The 20,701-nt window shown below is 53.0% G+C and overlaps 1 protein-coding gene across 2 annotated transcripts in view; it reads right to left on the reverse strand.

Moving 5' to 3' along the window:
• GLI2 (GLI family zinc finger 2) overlaps positions 1–18,583 on the reverse strand; it is a 39,401-nt gene extending 20,818 nt beyond the window's left edge. For both annotated transcript variants that reach the window (XM_045287421.1, XM_045287422.1), the window contains exons 1-3: positions 18,487–18,583; positions 13,630–13,815; positions 986–1,187 (exon numbers count right to left, since the gene is read on the reverse strand). In XM_045287421.1, coding sequence (XP_045143356.1) covers positions 986–1,187; positions 13,630–13,815; positions 18,487–18,580 — 482 coding nt within the window. In that variant the 5' untranslated portion in view covers positions 18,581–18,583. The remainder of the gene's footprint in view (positions 1–985; positions 1,188–13,629; positions 13,816–18,486) is intronic.
• Between the last annotated feature and the right edge of the window lie 2,118 nt (positions 18,584–20,701).

Below are 20,701 nucleotides of genomic sequence, written 5' to 3' on the forward strand. Positions count from 1 at the left end.
GGTCTGCCACGTTCACAGCAGAAACTGTCCTTTGGGTACAAGTTCTGAGCACCTGGAACTGCTCTTAAAAACGAGCAAATCGGAATGATTTGAACTGCATCATCACTAGCTCGGAATTCAGATGGAAAACACATTCGGCGAACTCCTGAAGGGCAGCACACGCTAGCTTCCTCCTCGGGGTGAAGGTCCCCAGGGTCAGAAAGGCAGGTCCTCAAAGCCCACATGGAAGAAGCACACCAGCCTGAGCGATCACAAGGTGTTGAAGGGACCAATTATCGGGCATCATCAGAACAAAAAATCATATCATTGTGAATGGGGGGAGTGTGGAGTGGAGACCCAAAGCCCATTTGTAGGCCACTGGACATCCCCTTACAGAAGGGTCTCCAGGAGGAGACGAGCCAGTCAGGGTGCGATGTAGCAACGATGAGAAATACAACTTTCCTCTAGTTCCTAAATGCTTCCTCCTCCCCGCATCATCATGATCCCAATTCTACCTTACAAGTCTGGCTAGACCAGAGGATGTACACTGGTACAGATAGGAACTGGAAATACAGGGAATCCAGGGCAGATGATCCCTTCAGGACCAGTGGTGTGAGTGGTGATACTGGGAGGGCAGAGAGGATGGGTTGGAAAGGTGGAACCGATTACAAGGATCTACATACATATAACCTCCTCCCTGGGGGACAGACAACAGAAAAGTGGGTGAAGGGAGACGTCGGACAGGGCAAGATATGACAAAATAATAATTTATAAATTATCAAGGGTTCATGAGGGAGTGGGGAGCAAGGAAGGAGGGGAAAGATGAGGAGCTGATGCCGGGGGCTTAAGTGGAGAGCAAATGTTTTGAGAATGATGAGGGCAATGAATGTACAAATGTGCTTTACACAATTGGTGTATGTATGGATTGTGATAAGAGTTGTATGAGCCCCTAATAAAACGATTAAACAAAAAAGGTAGGTCCCCTGCTCGGTCTCCCCCAGCTTACCTGAGGGCACCCGCTGATAAGTGGCCGTAGGAGCCGCTGGCTGCTGAGCTGCTGCGGGAATTGTTGATGTAGGCCACCAGAGAGTTGGGGGAGGTCCGAATCATCCGCTGCAGGTCCAGGCTGGCGTCTGAGAGCGGGGAGATGGACAGCGCCCGCTTGCGGCTCACTCGAGGGGTGACCCGCGGGCTGGAGAAGCGGGAGACTGGAGGGGACAGGAAGCACAAGGCATGTTAGCTGTGCCTGCATGTGTTCACGGTGCGTGCACGTGTGCGTGCGTGTACGGCGGAGGGCAGCAGCCGGGGATGGAGTATTCGTGGATGGCACAAGAGGAGCCTGCCAAGGTGGCTTAATGGGAATCACAAGTCTCGCCCTCCGGCTGGGGGCCCTGAAGGGAGGGCCGAAACCTCCATCAGGCTCAGTTTGCTGACCAGTAACACAGGACTGGTCTTGAAGAGTGTGGTGAGGATGTGAGCGAGTATGAGCACCGCGTGTGTGCTAGTTAGTGTTCTGACTGTGGAAGGCAGACGTCAGGGCCTGCGCGGCAGTGCTGCAGACACGGCAGCTAAAGGCACACATCATAAGGTGAGTGGCTGAAAAAATGGGCGGTGGGGGTGTGTGTGTGTGGGGGGTGTGTGTGAGACATCTGGCCTCCTCTGGCTGTATAACCGGGGGAGATTCAGCTCCTCAGCTACCCAAGGCCTACTGCAGATGTCAGACAGGCCTCCCACCTCCAGCCAATGGCATTTGACTTCTCAGCTGGGTTTGGTACCCTGTGGAGTAGCCTAACAAAACACACAGGCAAAACAATGATGAGTTTACTTGGGAAGTTAGCCAGGATCCGAAAACATTCAGGATACGGTCTTTGGTCCACAGCAGTGGCACCCCGCGGGCAGCAGCCAAGTCTCTCAGGTCCTTAACCTCCCAGGCACATGGTCGCTTGGTCTCTGCTTCCGTGGGCCAGGCCGCCAACCTGCTGCACTCTCTCGTGGTCTCGGTGCTGCTCCTCTGCTCTGTCTCATGGTCTGCTTGCCGCGGCGCCTGGTCTCGTGTGGCATGGCCTCTGCTGTCTCCATCACTTCAAGCAGGGATTTCTGCTTCTTCCCGGATGGTCTCCTCTTCTGGCTCCCAGGTGCCTTATTCTTAGAGTCAAGGGAATGGCAATTCAACCAGCCAATCCCTTCCACCAGGGGTTCACGCATCCTTTTTGCATAGCCCGAGGCAATCGTGTGGTGGGTGTTAAAGTGGCATGGGTAAAAGAGTCAATACTAAGAAATCAATCTTCACCAAAATGGCTTTTCACAAAGTGAATCCACCCAGGAAAACAGGTCCAGGTCAGGAGGCAGGATTATGTCGGAGCTGAGGAAGACCCAGCTCTGGCCCTCCCAGCCCTGGCCATCCTGGAACAAGGAAGCTTTGTTGCCTACAGCACACCTAGAGGGCACTGTGGACACTGGGAAATGCCTATACTGCTGCGTCAACGGAAGAAATGCTTCTCTGGGGTACTGAATAGAGAGAGGGGCCCTAGAATGCTCAGGCCAAAGGGAATCCCAGGATTTCTCTCCTACATGCCTTTGTGTGAACGGGGAAGGGGCGGCCAGCCAGGGAAGAGGCTTGTCCAAGTTCCACAAGCCAGATGCGGGGGTCACTTACAGGGTGCAGAGGACGGGCCCAAGGCTTACAAACAAAACAGAAAAAAAATCTGCGGTCATCTAATTGGTTCTGACTCAGAGTACCCTATATGGTAGACTAGAACTATCCTCTGGGGTTCCCAAGACTATGGGGGCAGACAGCTTTCACCACTGACCTTGAGGTTAGCAGCTAATGCGTGCGCCACTATGCCACCAGGATTCCATGGCCCAGGTCTCAGCTCCACGTGACTGCTGAGCTTCTGTGAGACCCAGCATCAATTCGATGGCGGCGAGTTGATTATTTTGGTGAGCTGAGGACAAGCCGCACCGCAAGTGGAAGTGAAACCCTGAAGCAAGGGTTCCAGGGGCACAGGCAGGCCCTCTTCCGTCAGCACCCAGGCAGTGCGTTCCTCGGCTTCAGTATGTAAAGAAGGGTCTGCTGCTTCTGAGTTCTCAAGTGATTCGCAAGCCAGCTAGTGACATTTTGAACCCTTATCCCATTTAACAACACCATCATCCTCTGGTCAAACCCAGCATGGTAGGTAAGGAAATGAGGCTTCGGGAGGTCACAGCAAGAGACAATGAGGCAAGGTCGTACCTGGGTCCAGAGGAGCCCCGACACGTGGATCTCCTGGGGGCTTGATGTCCTCGTTGCCTAACTCCTTTCTAGAGAGTGGTGGGGGAAGGAAGATGCCCTATCACCCACAGAAGGTTCCCCGATCCCCGCCTCTACTGCCGTGGCCCTGCAGTGCTGCCAGGTAGGCTGACTCGTAGCGGAATCTCAGTACAACAGGGAAAGCACTGCTCCGGCCGTGCCATTTTCACTAGGCCATTGCTGTAGCCACTCAGTCCGGCTCACTGAGGATCTTCCTCTGTTTTCATGGCCCTTCTACTTGACCAGCACGATATCCGTCTGCAAGGACTGGGCCCGCAGGTCCCCAGTACATGAGAAGTCGTCTCGCCAGCCTTGCTCCCAAGGAGCAATCTGCCTGTACTTCTTCCGAGAGATTTGCTCGTTCTTCTGCCTGTCCCCGGAACTTTCAACCTTCTTCACCAGTGCCAGGATTCAAACGCACCCTTTCTTTGATCGCCTTCCTTATTCATCGTCCACCTTTCACATGTATAAGAGATGATTGAAAACACACCATGGCTTGGGCCAGACACACAGTTTCCAAAGTGCTTTCTTTCATTCTTTAATACTTTAAGGACAGTCTGTGCAGCAAATACGCCCACTGCAATGTGCCTTTTGATTTCCTTTTTGTAATGTTTAATTTATCATTGTATTGGGGGCTCTTACAGCTCTATAACAATCCATGCACCAACTGTATCAAACACATTTGTATGTATGTTGCCACCATTATTTTCAAAACATTTTCTTCCTGTTTGAGGCCTTGGTATCAGCTCTTCTTTTTTCCCCTCCCCAACCCTCCCACCTTTGTGGACTCCTGATAAATTATAGATTAATTTCATATATTACACTGTCTATGGTTTCCCTTTGCCCTGTTGTTTGTCCCCCAGAGGCAGGGGGGAGGGTTATACTTCGATCATTGTAGTTGGTCACCGTTTTTTACCCCTTCTCTCCCCATCTTCCCCCTATCCTCATGGTATCACTACTCCCATTACTGTTCCAGAGGGGTTTATCTGTCCTGGATTCTGTGTGTCGAGAGCTCTTATCTGTACCAGTGTACGTGCTCTGGTCTAGCCAGATTTGTAAGGTAGAACTCGGGTCATGATAGTGGGGGTGGGGCGGGGAGGGAGGAAACATTCAAGAACTAGAGAAATGTGTGTTCCATCGGTGTTACGGTGCACCCTGGCTGACTCATTCCTTCCTTGTGGCTCTTCTGTGAGGGGATGTCCAATTGTCTAGTCTTTTGATTTCTTGATGGCTGCTTCCATGAGCCAAATAAAACCCTTGACAACTTCAATCTTTTCTCTACGTAACGATGTTGTCTATTGGTCCAGTTATGAAGGATTTGGTTTTCTTTATATTGAGTTGTAATTCATACTGAAGACTATAGTTCTTTGCTTTTTTAAAACTTCAGTAATTGTGCTTCAAGTCCTCTTCATTTTCTGCAAGCAAAGTTAAATCACCTGCATTTTGTAGGTCAACGAGCCTCCCTCCAATCCTGATATCCAGTTATTCTTTGCACAGCCCACCTTCTCAGCACATGGGGTGCATAAGTATGCTGAAAGGACACAACCAACACTCACCTTTGCTCACTATTGACTTGTACTGCTCAAATGGTCTAGGAGCACAGCGAATTGTTCTGGATTTCCCGTTCTTCACAATGGTACCCTGAGTTTGTTATGATCCACAGCTGAATGCCTTTTCAAAGTCAGCATAGCACAAGTGAGCATCTTTTTGGCATTCGGTCTTCAGCCAAGATCTCTCTGACATCAGCAATCCTATCCCTCATCCCATGTCCTCTTTCTGAATCTAGGTTGAATTTCTGGCAGCTCCCTATACAGCTGCAACTGTTTGGAATGACCTTAGACAACATTTTACTAGCATATGATATGATATTAATGGCAGTGTTCAACAATGTATGCATTCTGTTGGGTCGCCTGCATTTAGAATGAGGACAGATAGGAATCTCTTCAAGTCTCTCGGCCACATAGCTATCTGCTAAAGTTTGGGGCACAGTTCTTCCTCCCGTAAGTGCCTCTAAATACTGAACTTGAAGGAGACAGACGTACAAACGTAACAAAGCAAACAACCCGCCTGGCACCTCTTCTTCAGATTAAAGCCAGGGCAGGCAGACAGCCCAATGAGCACACGTGGCACCACTGCCTACACGCCCGGCCTTTCTGGTAGCTCTTCCACTCAGCAAGGCCCCACCACCCTCGACACAGGTCCGACCCTCCCCGCCCCCCATTCCAAGTGGCGCGCACACCGGGGTCTGCAGATGTTTGCTTCTGAACACCTGCTCATGGGTCCCTTTGTCTCTGTCTACCAGGCCAGCCCAGTTGGCCTGGTTCAGCTCCACCAATCGCATAGATCATTTCCTGAGACCTTTTACCTAAATGCCATCTTAGTCACCTCCGAACTAAGAAGAGGCCTGGCCTTTGCTTCTGAAAACCAGCAATGAACACACTCCATGGTCACAACAGAACACTGTCTGCCATCGTGCTGAACGATGACCCCCCCGGCCCTGCCTGAGGGAGGCGCTACACAGGGGCTGGACAGTCAGAGACGGGAGATGGCAGTTGGGACGAGGAGGAGTGTACCACTCGTTTGGGAGCCAGCTTGTGTGGGGGGGGCGGGAGGCAGACAGGGCAAACGCAGAGTTCACGGCAGAGTGGAGGACAGTCAGGACGGAGAGACACCTGCCATTCTCCATCAGCATCTGCCCACGCTCCACGCTCCCTCCAAGCCTCCACGTCTTTACCAAGTTCACGTCTTGTCAGTTCTCATGTTAAAGGACATGTAACACAAGATACAAAAGCCAGTCCTCTAAGAGGCTCCGATACCTGAGCGAGTGGCAAACAGGGAAAGAGACCCAACACTGTATCAAGCAATGCACACATATTTCCGGAGCACGTTAACACAAAGATTTTGCTGTTATTATTTGGATTCCCACCCTTGCACATGCCCCTAACAAGAGGAAACAGGCCAAATCTGACATTGATAATTCATTTCTGTTATTCCCACCCCTCAAGGGAAATATGTTTATTAATGTGCCGCTTCCCTTGATAAATTACTAAGCAGAAAGAAAAGCCCAGCTCTCATTTCCCATGGCTTGGCTGTGATTTATGACTGGGGACTGGCGGCCGTCAAGTCCTTTCATCTGTGGATGCACCTGTTTGAATGTCCATCAACCTCTGGGGTCTGCAGGCCGGGTCCGGCCCTGTTGGCAGCTGCCACCGCCTACCCTGGGCACAGCAGGCTCTGTCACTACTTGTATTTGCACCTGGGCCTCTGTTCTGCCCATCAGACTTTGCCCTCACTCATCCATGTTTCGTCCACTCATTCACCAGTCCCTGGTGCTCCCCTTGGCACATTGTGGGACTATAGGCCATGAGGGCACTCACAAAGCTCACCATCTGTGCAGGGGCAGGAATGGTAGTTGACAGCACCAGGTGTAGCTCCCCGGGTGCCCTACGAGTGGAGACAGACATGCAGAATATTCCTGGAGGGGAGCTCAGACTGCAAGGCCCTGGACCTAGACTGATTAGGTTCCAACCCTGCTTGTCCTCCTCTTTGAACTGGGGGGGATCAGGGTCTGTTGTTGAACCTCTCTGAGCTAGTTTCTCCCCCCACAGATGGGCCAATAGCACCCACCTCCCATTGCTATGGGCTGGTGACCATGCAGCACCAAGAGCAGCCCTGGGTGGGTTGGCACGGAGGAGGAAGGGGTAGCCTCCCTCCCTACTGGGCGCTTGGGGCATTGGGGCTGTGAATTGGAAGGCCAGAGCATTCTGGTGCATTGGGCTGACTATAGCCAGAGCAGGGTTGACAGGCAGCATGGAGGGAGTAGGGGGTTTGGCTCCCCAGGAAGTCCAGTTCTTGGGGCTGGAATGTGCCTTCCTGGGGGTCAGCAGGACACATCCTGAGGACAGGCTGCTGGGGTCCGACCCCTCACCAGTCAATGAGTGCTCAGGCTAAAGGAGCACCTCCCCCCCCTTGTTCAGATGACCGTCCACATTCACGGCGGAAGGTCTTATACTGCTCCATGCTTCACAGCCGTAGCCCCGCCACCTCCCACACAACACGCCACTGTTCGTGTGCAGTGGAAAGGGTCTGGGCTTTGGAGCACAAAGGTTTGGGATTGAGGCTCCATGCTCTGGGCCTCAGGGCCCCTCTAGAATCCATGGCTTGGTGTCCTCTGCCTCAGTCTCCCCTCCTGTATGCAGACCAGGCACGGACGCCTTGCTGACTCAGGCCTGCAGGCAGGCCCCTCTGTACCCCTCTGGTGTGATCAGAGTAATTGGTTTATGAAACATTCTCTGCAAGTGCTGCCCATGTAAAGAAGCGATGTCGGAACTGCGGTGACATCCACGCCAAGTGCGTGTCAATATGACAATAAAACGCGGAGGAAATATGGGCGGCAAACAGGCAGCATTTCCTGCAGAAACATTTCAATCTTCTCAATGTGGTGGGATTGGGCGGGGTGGGGGCTCTGGCTGCTATTTCTCTGCTGCTCAATCACGAGTACTCAACAGCGTCACGTAGAACATTCCATGTCAGGGCCCTGCTGACAAATGGTGACAGCCCCGCTCTCCAGAGAGCCCCTTAGCAGACTGATAACCGAGGATCACCCGCCTGAGTAGCTACTTCCTCTGGATACACATCTCACTCTTCCTGCTATCAATCAGCTCCCCTTTCAGAGCACCAAGAAATGGGCCCCCAGCTCCCCGGGGTGCTGCCACCTTCTAACCTGGGGCTGCGGGTGGGGGCATGGTCTGGTGCAGGTTCCCCACAACTAAAGTCGTCTCTGTGGTGCTTAGGTGCTGCTCGATGGCTGTTGAAGCAGTGACCCCATAAGACAGGGTACAACTGCCCCCCACAGGTTTTCTGTGCAATAAGTCATGGGCAACCTGCAGATGGGCAGGTCTTTTTTCTGATGGAGTGGCTAGGAGGGTTTGAACTGCCAACCTTTTGGTTAGTGACAGAGTGCTTACTCTGCTGGGTAGTGCAAATGGTAAAGAACTTGGCTACAGCTTCAAAGTTGGTGTTTGCAAGCAAGACCTGGCAGTCTACCTCTGAAGAGTCAAAGCCAACAGAAACCCAGCTTTACTCTGATCTGACCCACACAGGCTTGCATGAGGGGAATCCCCTGGTGCTCCCTGGTTTGGCAGTGTTTTCCCACATGTCAGATGCATACATGCCCCAGAAATGATTATTTTAAGGCTGGGTGGGGACAGGCATATCTCCAGATATGATGAGGCTTTCCAGTTGAGGAAAAATGATAAAGTTCCACTTAAATAAATCTCGTTAAGTCTAAAAGGAAAGTCTCTTGGAAATTAAAAAACAAAACAAAACCAAAAACCTAACTGTGGCAGATGGCATTTGGCTAGGGTAATGTATTTTGCCAGATAAGGTGGCTGGGGTGCCACTCTGTGTGCCGTGGGCTCAGGCGGCCCTCGAAAAACATGGCCTCCCCAGGTTGTGTGCTTGGCTCAGACTGTCTCCATGCTGGAAGACTTTGTCAGTCCACCTCAGCCTGGCATTCAACACCTCTCAAAGGTTCTTGCCATCACTGATGCCCTCCCGGTCTGTGGCCTGCGGGGTCATACAGGAAATGTGCCTACGTGGGGCTGGGGCAAGGAGGGTGGAGCCCAGGGGGACTCCTAGCTGTCCTAGGAGTGCACACTCTTCCCATGGCAGAAGTGGTCCAGAGCATGTCCTGGAGCGGGCCTTGGACCCGTGGTGGTATCTCTAGTACCGAGGTTGGGGCCTGGTACGCAGTCCTGTTAGAATTTGTCACCATGAGGTTGTGACCCCTTGCACAACCAAAGTCCTCTGATTGTTGGTATAGCAAGCTCTGCCGCTGCCTCACTGCATGCCAAAGGTGCCTTCCAGCCTGAGGGGCTGAGGTAGTTACATAGTCTGGTGTCAGTTTGGGACTTAAGAGGATTAAGAGTGAAAGGGTGGAGTCTACTCTGTCAATCGAGTCATAGCCAATGAGGCTTCTGTGTGGGCTTGGCCTTCCCCCAAGGATTCTGGGAATTCCGGTATTTCCTCCTTGGAAGCGGGAGGCACTCTTTCTCTTGTTCTCTGACGATTGGACCGGTGTGCAGCTACCTTAGCTTGTTCTCTGCCTCAACTTGAGAGCTATACTACCTGTGGGACACCCAACCCACGGACCATGTCGCTAGAGCCTGAGGTTCCTTCAAGCCCTGCTTAGCCACACTGCTGGTGTACACATCGCTGAGCTGGGGACTGTCGGATCGTATCATCTGGCTGACTGTTAGTGACCCGCCCTGCTGTTTGCTGCCTGTGGTCGGACTGCCTGCATTGCTCGGTGGAAGACTCAGTTGTCTGCTTCCTTGACCTTGTGAGTTGAAGGACTGTTTATTAACTGTTTCATGGAAGTGAGTTGAACTGAGCCCGCTGTACTTCTGTGTGGGCTAATTAGCTGTTAAATTCCTTCATGCTGTATCTATCTATCTCTCTATCTCTCTATCTATCTATCTATCTATCTATCTATCTATCTATCTCTCTATATATGAAATCATAAGTGTCCTGGTTTTGTTTCTCTAGAGAACCCTAACACCAGGGCTCAGCTTCCAGCACTGCATCAGCAATATTCTCTTGTGATTTGTAGGGTTCTCATTGGCCACTATTCAGAGGTTGAGCTCTAGGTCTGTCTTGCTAGTCTGTCTTAGTTTGGAAGCCTGTGCACCATGGGCGACCCTGCTGGTACTTGAAATACTAGTGGCATAGCTTTCAATACCAGAACAACACACAGGCCAGCAGTGTCATAAACTGACCGGCAGTGGTGGAACATAGCAGATGCTCATTAACATCTGTGGTAGTTACATAATCTCCTATCAACTTGAGAGTATTAAGAGTGGAGGGGTGGAGTCTAGCCGATCAGTGTCATAAACTGACCGGCAGTGGTGGAACATAGCAGATGCTCAATAACATCTGTGGTAGTTACATAATCTCCTATCAACTTGAGAGTATTAAGAGTGGAGGGGTGGAGTCTAGCCGATCAATCAGGCCACAGCTTCATGATGCCTCCTTGTGGGCATGGCCTTCTCATTAGGATTCTGGGAACTTCCTCTCTCATTCTGATTCACCTTCCTATGGAGGAGCCACACTCGGAGAGCTGGAGAAGTCACATGGAGACCCATGACAGCTCTGAGATGCTTCCACCACCATTGGATCCACAAGACTTTGCACCCACCAGCCTGTGATCTTCCTGCATTTTGCATCATTGCGTGTGACTGTGTGAGTCTCAAGAGGGAATGTTTAAAAAAAAAAAAAAAGAGGGAACGTTTAGACTTAGTTCTTTCAGTATCAGGCGTATGGGCTAATGTCAGATTTATGAACTTGATCTAGACTGGGATGTTTTCTCAATGTACAATTGCTCTTTGATATAAAGCTTTCTCTTACACATAGATGAGTGTCCCTGGATTTGTTTATCTAGTCAACCCAGGCAAACACAACATCTACCAAGTGAGTGAGTGAGTGAGTGAGTGAGAGAGAGAGAGAGAGACAGAGAGAGCGCGCAAGATTAAGAGATTGGTTCAGAGAGAGAGAGAGAGAGAGAGAGATTCAGCCCCCTGACTACCATGAGCTCTCCAGAACACCCCACCCCGTGCCAGACATGGAGCCCACATGCTCACAGCTGCATTGAAGAGCAGTTTCCTGACCTGTGCACATATGAGCCTCAGAGAAAGGCAGGGCTCCCTGTACACTGGTCTCCTGCCCCTCGGGCTGTCCTGGGCCCTAAAACACCTGCGCAATGTTCCCTTTGCGAGAGCTGACAAAACAGAGAAGAATCAGCCAGGCCTACTCCATCCTTCCCTGCAAGGACTCCTCACCGACTGCAGCCGACTTGGCCGCCACCAGAAGCTGCACTGGGCTCAGCAGAGTGAGGGCCTGAGCAATGCGTACTAGCCCTGTCACAATGTACTATCTGACTACACCCCAGGAAAAGAGTCCCCCAAAGACCTGTGAGATGAACACAATCACACAGGTGGTGCCAGACCTGAGCTGGAGTGCCCCAAACTTAAAACAAAAACAACAATGACTGTGGCAAACTATATATAACAACCGGCAAGGTTGCCATGTGGCCATCATAAGCAGGTGTACAATTCAGCATCAGGAAGTGCACCCGGCAAAGGTTCTGCCCTCAGTTGTATTGGTTTGAAAAATGGAATCAAATAGAGAGGAAGAGCGGAGATGCTGTGGGGTGGCTCTAACATCCTTGGGTTATAACAGCCGGTGCACAAAAGAAAAGAGAGCCTGCTCCTGAATCGATCAGAGTTAAGGAAAATCCTGAGCAATCGACAGGCCCGCTCGGCAATTTGGTGGTGCTTCCCACAGCCCCGTGGAGCCAGGCCCGGTCCCAGGATGGAGAGCAGAAGGCACAGACCCCTCCTGGCTGCCACGCAGAGAGAGAGCCTCCGTGGGTGTTCTGAGTTCATCAGCTGCCGCTGCCATGCCCTAGCCGTACCTCACATCTACTGGGGTGCTCACCTGCTTACTCCTCTACTCCTGGGCTCAGAGCATGGCCCAGTCTGATGCTGCCAGATGCCGAGTGGCTGGCCGGGGACCAAACCTTGCCTGCTTCCTGGTCCTGGTCCAGGCTCCCTACACATCCCACAGCAGGTCTCCTTCGCTTTCCTCACAGTGAGTGTGCATCTTTCTATTGCAGGTTCTTTTGTGACTGACTCCTTTGCCCAGCCACTCACCTGTCCCCTTATCCCTCTCCTTGGCAACCTCTGTCCTCCCTCCATTGCCTGCTCACCCTGCCTCCACTCATTTGCTCACCTCCCCCGCCCCTCACCAGCACAGAGGGCTCACTCCAGGTTGGCCTGCCCGGGGCCCTGTGGGGCTCAATACCTGGTAATCTATAGGCACAGGTGGGGCTTTTCTCAGGGCCTACTGGTGTGCACAGAGATGTAGAGCCCCCAGAGTGGCACGAATGCACCCGGGCTGGACTTGGGGCCTTGTCACAGGAGAACTGGTGCCTGATCTGGACCTCAGCCTGCAGGGAATGGCAGAGAGAATTCTAGGCAGAGGGAACACGGCAAGGGCCCCAGTGCAGGAAGCTGCAGCTGAGCAGAGTGGGGCTGAAGTAGTTTTCAGATGGGGAGGATGAGGCCAGGGCAAAGCTGTGTGGGCCTCTGGGAGCCATGGGAGACTCCAGATTCTTGGCAAGGGGGCTGAGGAGGGTTGAACAACAGGATGGCAGAATTTGGAGGGAAAAAGGTGGCCATGCAGAGGCATGCCCCTCTTGGCCTGGCTCTCACAATGTTGCCAGACAAGGGTCACAGGCCCACACCACCTCATCACTGCTTCCCTGGCAGGTCTGCAGGCCACGGCAGACGCTCTTCCCTCACATGACTCCCAGGTCCTCCCTGAGGCCAAAAGATCGAGGCTCCACTTCCTGCCCTGGTTCCTGGGGGTCATCTGGGTGCATCTTGCCTGGACTGGAGGCAGTGCCGCTTGGGGGAGAAAGGTGAGGCTGGTCACAAGCACAGCCAGGGTGCAACTCCCCAAAGCACAGGGCAGGGCACATCCCTGCCTGCGTGCAACCCCAGCTTGCTCACCCGGAAGAGAGAAAGGGGATTCCCGCCTCAGAACCAAAGTTCCATGTGCTAATGGAGGTGAAACACAGAACAGAGGCAGACAGGTATATTCTTTTCAACATCTCCCACCTCCATACATGTACGCACATACATTCATTCACACACACAGGCACACGGTCATAAGCAACATGTTCCCTCACACACTGCAGCTGCCATTTCTCCTGAGTACCCAGAGCACCCTGGCTGCCCTCTGGAGACACCTGTTGAACCTGATCCTCTGGGCCACAGCTCCTCTGTCTCACCTACTTCCTAGCTGGCCTGCTACCATCTCTCGGCCCTTGGAAAACAGCAGGTCCTGCTGGGAGCAAGCAGACAGATGGATGCGTCGTCTGCATACAATCTGGCATCCTCTCTGTGCTGTCTCAGAAAGCAACAACCTTATCCCTGCCACTGGACCGCAGCCCAGTCTAAGTTTCCGCCTGGTTGGGTTGCTGAAGAAATGAGAGAGGAATTGTGTGTGGGTGGGTGTGTGCGAGTGTGCGTATGCATGGGCACTTACCAAAGTGTTACAATCCATCAACCGACATTATTCATTACCTGCCATGTGTGCCCTGGGAAAGGCATGGGGCTGAGGCCCCAGGGGCTGCCATGATTGGAAGGGCACCCTTTTCCCCAATAAAGCTCAGGTCTTGTGTGAGGTGAGAAGGGCAGCGTGTGAGGTAAGACGCACCTCTCCTGACTATAAGTGCCCCCGCCAGATGGGCACATCTCTTGTCCTGCTCCCTGCCCCCTGCCCAGCCCAGCACTCACCGTCCACTGGCGTGAGGTAGTCGTGGATATGAGGGACACCGGCAGCTCCCCCGCTTTGCATGAGTAGGTCCCCATAGGGTGCAGGGTGGCCTGCCATGAGGGCCATCTGGTGGTAACAGTCGGAAGGGCTGGTGCCTGGAGGGGGCAGGTCGAACAGCCCCCTCTCCTTGAGGTGCTCGTGGGCCACTGTGGGAAGAGGGAGAGATCAGAACTGGGTAGCGGCTACATCTTCCCCATCAAAGAAAGGAGCCACAAACACCTGCCCTCTTGCCCACAACCCACTTCCCAGGTCCCGGGGCCCCCTGGGGCTCCCTGCCTTGGCATCTCACTGCACTGGGCTGTTTGTGCTGATGAGGGAGATCAGCGCCAGGCCACACAGTCCTCAAATCCAGAAACAATCACCCCTCTGCCCCTTTGGGCCCCAGAGAGGCTTGGTGCTCTGTGCAGACGCAGGGATGGCCCATAAGAGTCTGTCTTCAAAGGAAGGAGGAGCTGCAAATGGAGGCCCCCAGACTGTGGCTCCAGGTTGTATCAGCCTCCAGAGCAGTGGTCTCAACCTTCCTCATGCCGTGGCCCTTTCATACAGTTCCTCATGTGGTGGTGACCCCCAACCATAAAATGATTTTTGTTGCTACTTCATCACTGTAATTTTGCTACTCTTATGAATCGGGGGACCCCAAGGGGGTCACGACCCACAGGTTGAGAACTGCTGCTCCACAGCATTCATGGGGAGACACGGGGCCTGGGTGTGAGACCCAGCAGTCGGAGAGTTAAATTACTCACCACAGTCACCCCACCCAGCCACAGAGCTTAGTGGGCCCTGCAATCCAAACTGGCCTCTGTGCGGTGATTGTTGTCACGTGCGATTCAGTGACGCTAGGTGACAACAGACCCAACACTGTCCAGTCCTGCGCCAGCCTCGCCACTGTTCTTGTGTTTCAGCTCATTGTTGCAGCCCCTCGGTCCATTCATCTCATCCAGGGCCTTCCTCTTTGGCTCCGCCCCTCCACTTTACCAAGCACGAGGTCCTTCCCCTGAGATGGGTCTCTCCTGATAACAAGTCCAAATTATGTGAGACCGAGTCTCATCAACCCAGCCGCTAAAGAGCACTTCTTCCAAGGCAAATCTGTTTGCTCTTCTTGCAGTCCATGGGACTTTCAACATTCTTCGCCAGCACCATAGTTCAAACACAGCAAACTGTTAGTCTTGGCAAATGCTAACTGGAGTCTCTGAGGAGTGGGCAGACACCAGAGTGGGTACTACTCCCTGCAACCACTCCCTGCCAACTTCTGCTGTGCCCGCAGAGGGAGCTTGGTAGTTACATAATTTCTTGTCAACTTGAAGTGTAGGGGTGGGGTCCAGTCTGCCAGTCAGGTCACAGCCTGATGGTGCCTTCCAGTGGGTGTGACCTTCTCGTAAGGAGGGTCCTGGGAACCTCCCCTTTCTCTCTGCCTTCACCTTCCTGCTGGTGAGCCATGCTGAGACTTATGGGAGCCCTGGAGAGGTGTCCACCGTCGTCGTTGGATCCACAAGACTTTGTACCCACCAGCCTGTGATCTTCCTGCATTCTGCATCATTGCTTGGGCTGTGGGAGTCTGAAGAGGGGTTTATGGACTAGCGTTGGACTTACAGACTAGTATTGGACTGGGCTGGGGTGTTCTCCTGATATACTACTACTTCTTGATGTAAATCTCTCTCTGACACAGGTATGCGGGTCATTGGATTTGTTTCTCTAGTCAACTTGGCCTAACACAGGCACCAGGGCATCAAGCTGGCTGACCACTCAGGCTTTGGCCACACTGTCCATATCACCATCCTCATCCCTCTCTTCTGGGAACTTCCCTGGAGCCCTGACCCCTAGTCCCAGGAGTTTGGCTGCTAGGAAACTTGCAGGACCCTTGGATGAGGCTGTTACAGCCAAGTTCAGGCCTGGCAGGAACAAAGGTCCCAGCCCAAGATGCTACCCCTTGTCACTTGCCCCAGGGCTAGTAAGGCCTCAGGGCTCAATCCACCCCCTCCAGAAGTTGTAAGTAGTCACTTGAGGTGGGACCCATCCCTGTGTGTCTCACGGGGAGAGTGGAGCATACAGCAACAATCACATTGCCACGAGACATAAAATGGGAGCACCGTGAATTGTAAGTCCATCCTGCAAGAGGGGAGTCCTTAGGTCACACACATGGTTAAGGGGTCAAGGCCATCCAGAGGTGCCTTAGAAGACAGGCTTGCAATCTGCTCCCTCGAGGTCACAGCCTGAAAACAATGGCGCAGCCACTGGGTGCAGGGAGTGGGGTTTCAAAGGAGTTCATCCTGGCTTCCCCCCAGACAGCCTGTACCCCAAGTTACAAAGATCCCTAGGTGATTCTTGCATTCAAGGGGGCTTCAAAAAATCTGTGGAAAAAATGGAATGTAAAGGTAATGCAAATTTTCCACACCCCTTTTGAAGCCCTCATCTCTAACAGTTGCCCTGGGATCACGAAGAGCCACCTAGGGTACTAGCTACAATACAGACTCTGATTCAGGGTCTCTGAGGTAGAAAGGCAAGTTCTCAGCAGAGGTCAAGGTAGAATTAAACGTTCAGAGCCCTGGTAGAAACAGGCTTCAAGGTGACCAGCCAGTCTGCCACATCTCTCCAGGCAGCTTGTTAAGGGCTACTCCGGAGCTGGCGGGACAAGTGCCTCCTGACCCAAAGGGCTCCAGGTGGGCGTTCTCTTTGCTTCCACTCACAGACGCCTCTGGGTGTCTCTGGCTCAGGACCAGTCTCCCTGCTACTCCGTGGACCGGCTTCCGATTGCTGCTGTCAGAAACTGCCACCCATGATCGAAAGCAACAGGTCTTTATTCTTTCACTGTCAGAGGTTCCAGAGACGGATCCATCCTTTTAGACGAATCCATCTTCTCACTTCCCTGTTCTGCGAGCAGCTCACTCTCATCTCTGTAGACATCTTTTCGGGACCACCGTTGGGCCCATTCCCCTGCAAGCGTCAGTACCTCAGTAGCACCTTGAGTCTGACTTGTCTCTCTCGGCCTTCATTCAGGTAAGCCCACTGCGAACTGGGTTATCACGGGTGGTGTGGAAAGGAACTGGTCCACTTTCCACAAGAAGGTTGTTCTCTGTCAGCACTGGGCAGCACAGCCCTTCCCTGGTCACCAGCGCCCTGCCAGGGCCACTCACAGGATCCACTCAGAACGGAGGGGTGGGGCCCTCTTCGGAGAATGGGAGTCACATCCTGGCCCAGTATTTTAAGGGTCCTTGGCTGTGACCAGTGTCTGGTTTCTTTAGTGACGGTCAACTTTAGTCAAAAGCTCAGGTTGGGCCGACAAGGCACCGGTTTCAGGGAGGCATGTTGCTCCTACAGGTGGCAAACCATTTCCCTGTGCAATTCCAGCCGGCGACTGAGCGTTGGGAGGAGGCAGATTTAATGGCAAAGGGCCCACAGTCACCTAGTGAGAACAGAGCTGGCGATGAGCCCACCCTGGGGACCACACTGCTCGGAGCCTCTGGCCCGTGGGGGGCCTGAGCGCACCTCATGAAGGTCCTCCAGCTGGAAACTGGTGGGGTTGAGATGAGAGGATGCAGCTGGCAAGATAGGGGAAGATGTAGCTCTGAAGGATGGGACCAGCCAGAGGAACAACAATGCGGAGGGACAGCACAGCAAGCAGATAACGAACTTCCACCTGGAGCTGTGGAAATGCTTCCTAAGACAGTGGACTGGGCAGGCCCTCAGGTGTGCTCACCACCGTGGGCTGTAACTACATGTGTGCCTGGTGAGGTGGGGCTAGGGACTCTACCATTCAGACTTAGTGACCCTGTCGTGGTTTCCGAGGCTGTAAATCTTCAGACATCACTGCCATGGAGTGGATTCCAACTTACAATTGACCCAATAGGGTAAGGGAACTGCCCTGTGAGTTTCTGAGACGGCAACTCTGTATGGGGCAGGACTCCTCATTTTGCTCCCGGGAGCAGCTGGTGGTTTTGCCTCGCTCTCTTTTCCTTCAGAAGGTCCATGTGCAATCCACTGCACGCCGAGGGCTCCTTGTGAATCTTGATAGGCGTGGACAACTTCACCTTTCTCCCACAGAGTGGCTGGTGGATTTGAACCACTGACCTTGTGGCTAGGCGCTGAACACCTACTGAAGGTGCCACTAGGGCTCTTTGGACTAGAGACTAGAAGTAGGAAATTATAGATCCAAAGGCAAATTTGAACCAATGGATCATGTTATTTTGGCTCAAATGAGTTGGCCTGGGTTGGCCATCTCATCTCTGATCTGGCCAGTCAATGATCTGTCTCAAGGACCTCAATTGAAGACAGAGAGCCGCTGCTGTCTGTCCTTGAAGCTTTGGGGTTTGGGGCTGCTATTGAGGCCTATGTTGACCTGCAAAGCGAGCCCCAAAGCAGAAAGCCAGATCAGGGTCCAGCTGGCCCAGAGAGAGCTGTGGAAAGAACCAGCTCATGGTGAACACGTTCCCTCTAACTCGGCCTGCCGCCTGTTGTAGAAGGGCATGACCACCCTGAGCACCACTCCCACCTTACCACCAGTTTCTGTAGACTTGCTTGAATTGCAACCACATGGTTCTCACCCAAACTAGGGTCGATCTGAATAATCAGGTAACCCCTAACCATCACGACTGCATGCAAAAGAGTGGCCAAACCCATGGCTTCCCCAACCCCCGGCTTACACCATCCATTTATTACAAAAACTCTTATTCAGGGGAAGTGAGTTAAAATGACAGCTTGGTCACTCTCTGAGGGATCAAGGCTGGGGAATCAGTCGTGTTTGGGGGGGGTGTGATCCTTCCAGAGCCCCTGGATCTCCCTCCCACTGCTCCCCACTGCCCTCCAAGCCTGGCCCCACTCACCATCGGCGGGGCTAAGGCCCCGGGCTGCAGAGACCATGGAGAGTGTGGGGCTGCTGTGCACAGAGCGGAGGTAGTGCTCCATGTGGGGGTTCATGTACGGGTGGGCGGCACTGAAGGGGGACTCCCCAGGACCAGCAGGGTGCGGGGAGAGGCGGATCAAGGAGATGTCAGAGATGACAGGGCTGCCGCTCAAGGTCGGAGGCCTGCAGAGACAAGGGAAGAGTCCTAAGAGAGGGTACTCACCGGCTGGCCGTGTGCAGGGAAGCCCACTTGGAACCCCAGGCCCGCGAAGGATGATCCAGAACAATCTGTACTTTTGCATTTTATCCACCAGCAGCATGTCTTGATACTGTTCACCTCCTGGACTTCACTTGGCGGCGAAGCCTATTTTAAGCTCCCGCATGGTGGTGTAGGGGCCTGCCCATCCTGCACCTGATGAAGGCTCAGAGTGGACCAGCTGGAGCCCTCTCAGCTGACCACACACGGCTGCACTGTCACCACTGCTTCTGACAGGGCTGGGCGCAGAGCAAGGGCTGATAGATACTTGTTAAGTGAACACATGGGTTTTATAACAAACATATGAAGACCAGTGTTAAGATGCAAAGAGCTCATATTCCTAAGAGAGCTTAGAAAGAAGCTGGGGGGGTACATGGAGCAGGGAGGTGTTTGTGGGGATCATCAAGCCAAAGTCTCCATCTCCCACTTCCCACCTCTCCCTGCGTGGGCCTGGTAAGAAGGTGGGGAAGAGACCGATAGGATTCACCTGTGAGCAATTGTGAACAGGAGTCCCCGGATGATGGCGTCCCCGGAGTGCCGCCCTGCTGGGCATGAGATGAGCCCTCCTAGAAGCAGGAGGAGTCGTCTCATGACCAGAAGGAGCCAGCAGTGAAGACCGTTCCCTGTGCAGGGAACCCCCTGCCCCAGATGCCCGTTGTATCAGAGGAGCAGCAGCAGGACCGGGAGCCGGAGCATGGGACAGCGGGATGGACCCCCAACCACGGAGCAAGTTGAGGGCTTTGTGCTGAGGTGGCTTGTGGAATAGGGGTGCCTCTGGGCACTTAATTGGGGAAGTTGGGCTTGTTGACCCTAGAAGCGAAGTGGGGTGCCTTTGGGCTGAGACTTACTAGAGGGGGCTGCCTCTGGGCACTTAATTCATGGGAGTTGAGTTTGCTGACCCACGGAGCTAGAACTGAGTGCCTTTGGGGCTGAGGGTTACAGCAGACTGGTATGCCCCTTTGGGCATTTCTTAGTAGATATGAATGAAACCTTATAATATGTCCTGGTAACCAACTACCCTGAGCATTTCTACCTGGCATCGCAACTCGTTACCATCCTAAATAAAGCCTTTCATTGTGAAGTTTGTCTGTTTCTGTGTAGCCATTGCAGCGGATGAGGATCCACAGAGATAAACAGAGAACATTAATTCAAACAACTGAGGAGATGCCCTGCACGTGGGGATTTTGTGGAGTCGGGCAGTCACTGGTGTGAAGTGGACCGGCACAGGATCGGTTGTCAAGGTTGAGGCCAGCATTCAGGACACTGGAATGGCGAGCTATCTGTCAGGTAAGTCCTGAAATACCGGTATTACCCTTCTTGCATGAATTCGGTCTGATGCCAATTGACTCCTCTCCTACCTGGGCTCCACTAATGCTCAGTTGTGCCCCCAGTTCAGGCTCCTGTGAGGAAGAGCCAGCTCAGCTTTCCCAGCAGGAGCTGTGACCCTGGGGCCTGGAGGCAGTGGTATTTCAAGGTCAAACCAAAACTCACTGCCATCAAGTCCATGCTGACTCATAGCAGCCCTCTCCACCCCCCACCGCCCATGGATTTCCGAGACTGTAACTGTTCACAGGAATAGAAATTCCAGTCTTTCTTCTGAGGAGCTGTTGGTGGTTTTGAACTGCTGACCATGCAGATTACAGCCCAATGTGTAACCACCACACCACCAGGGCTCCTACTCCAAAATGCACCCAGTAGAGAAAAATCAGACCTTCTGAAGAAGTCACCATGAAATCACTGATGCCACTAGAAACTGACTAGCTCTCCATTTTCTGGAAATAGGCTCTCTGTAATCTGCCTAGAGGTAAGGGAACAGCTTGGATTTCAGAACCACATAAGCCTGGATTCGATACTGAACCTTCAGCTGAGGCATACCGAGAGTGATGTCACCTCCCATGCCTTAGTTTCCTACAATGGGGCAATACGAGTGAGTATAAGG

Source organism: Echinops telfairi, unplaced genomic scaffold (genome assembly GCF_000313985.2).
Source record: "Echinops telfairi isolate 266 unplaced genomic scaffold, ASM31398v2 ScPeMD7_15;HRSCAF=58, whole genome shotgun sequence".
Classification (NCBI taxonomy): Eukaryota; Metazoa; Chordata; class Mammalia; order Afrosoricida; family Tenrecidae; genus Echinops; species Echinops telfairi.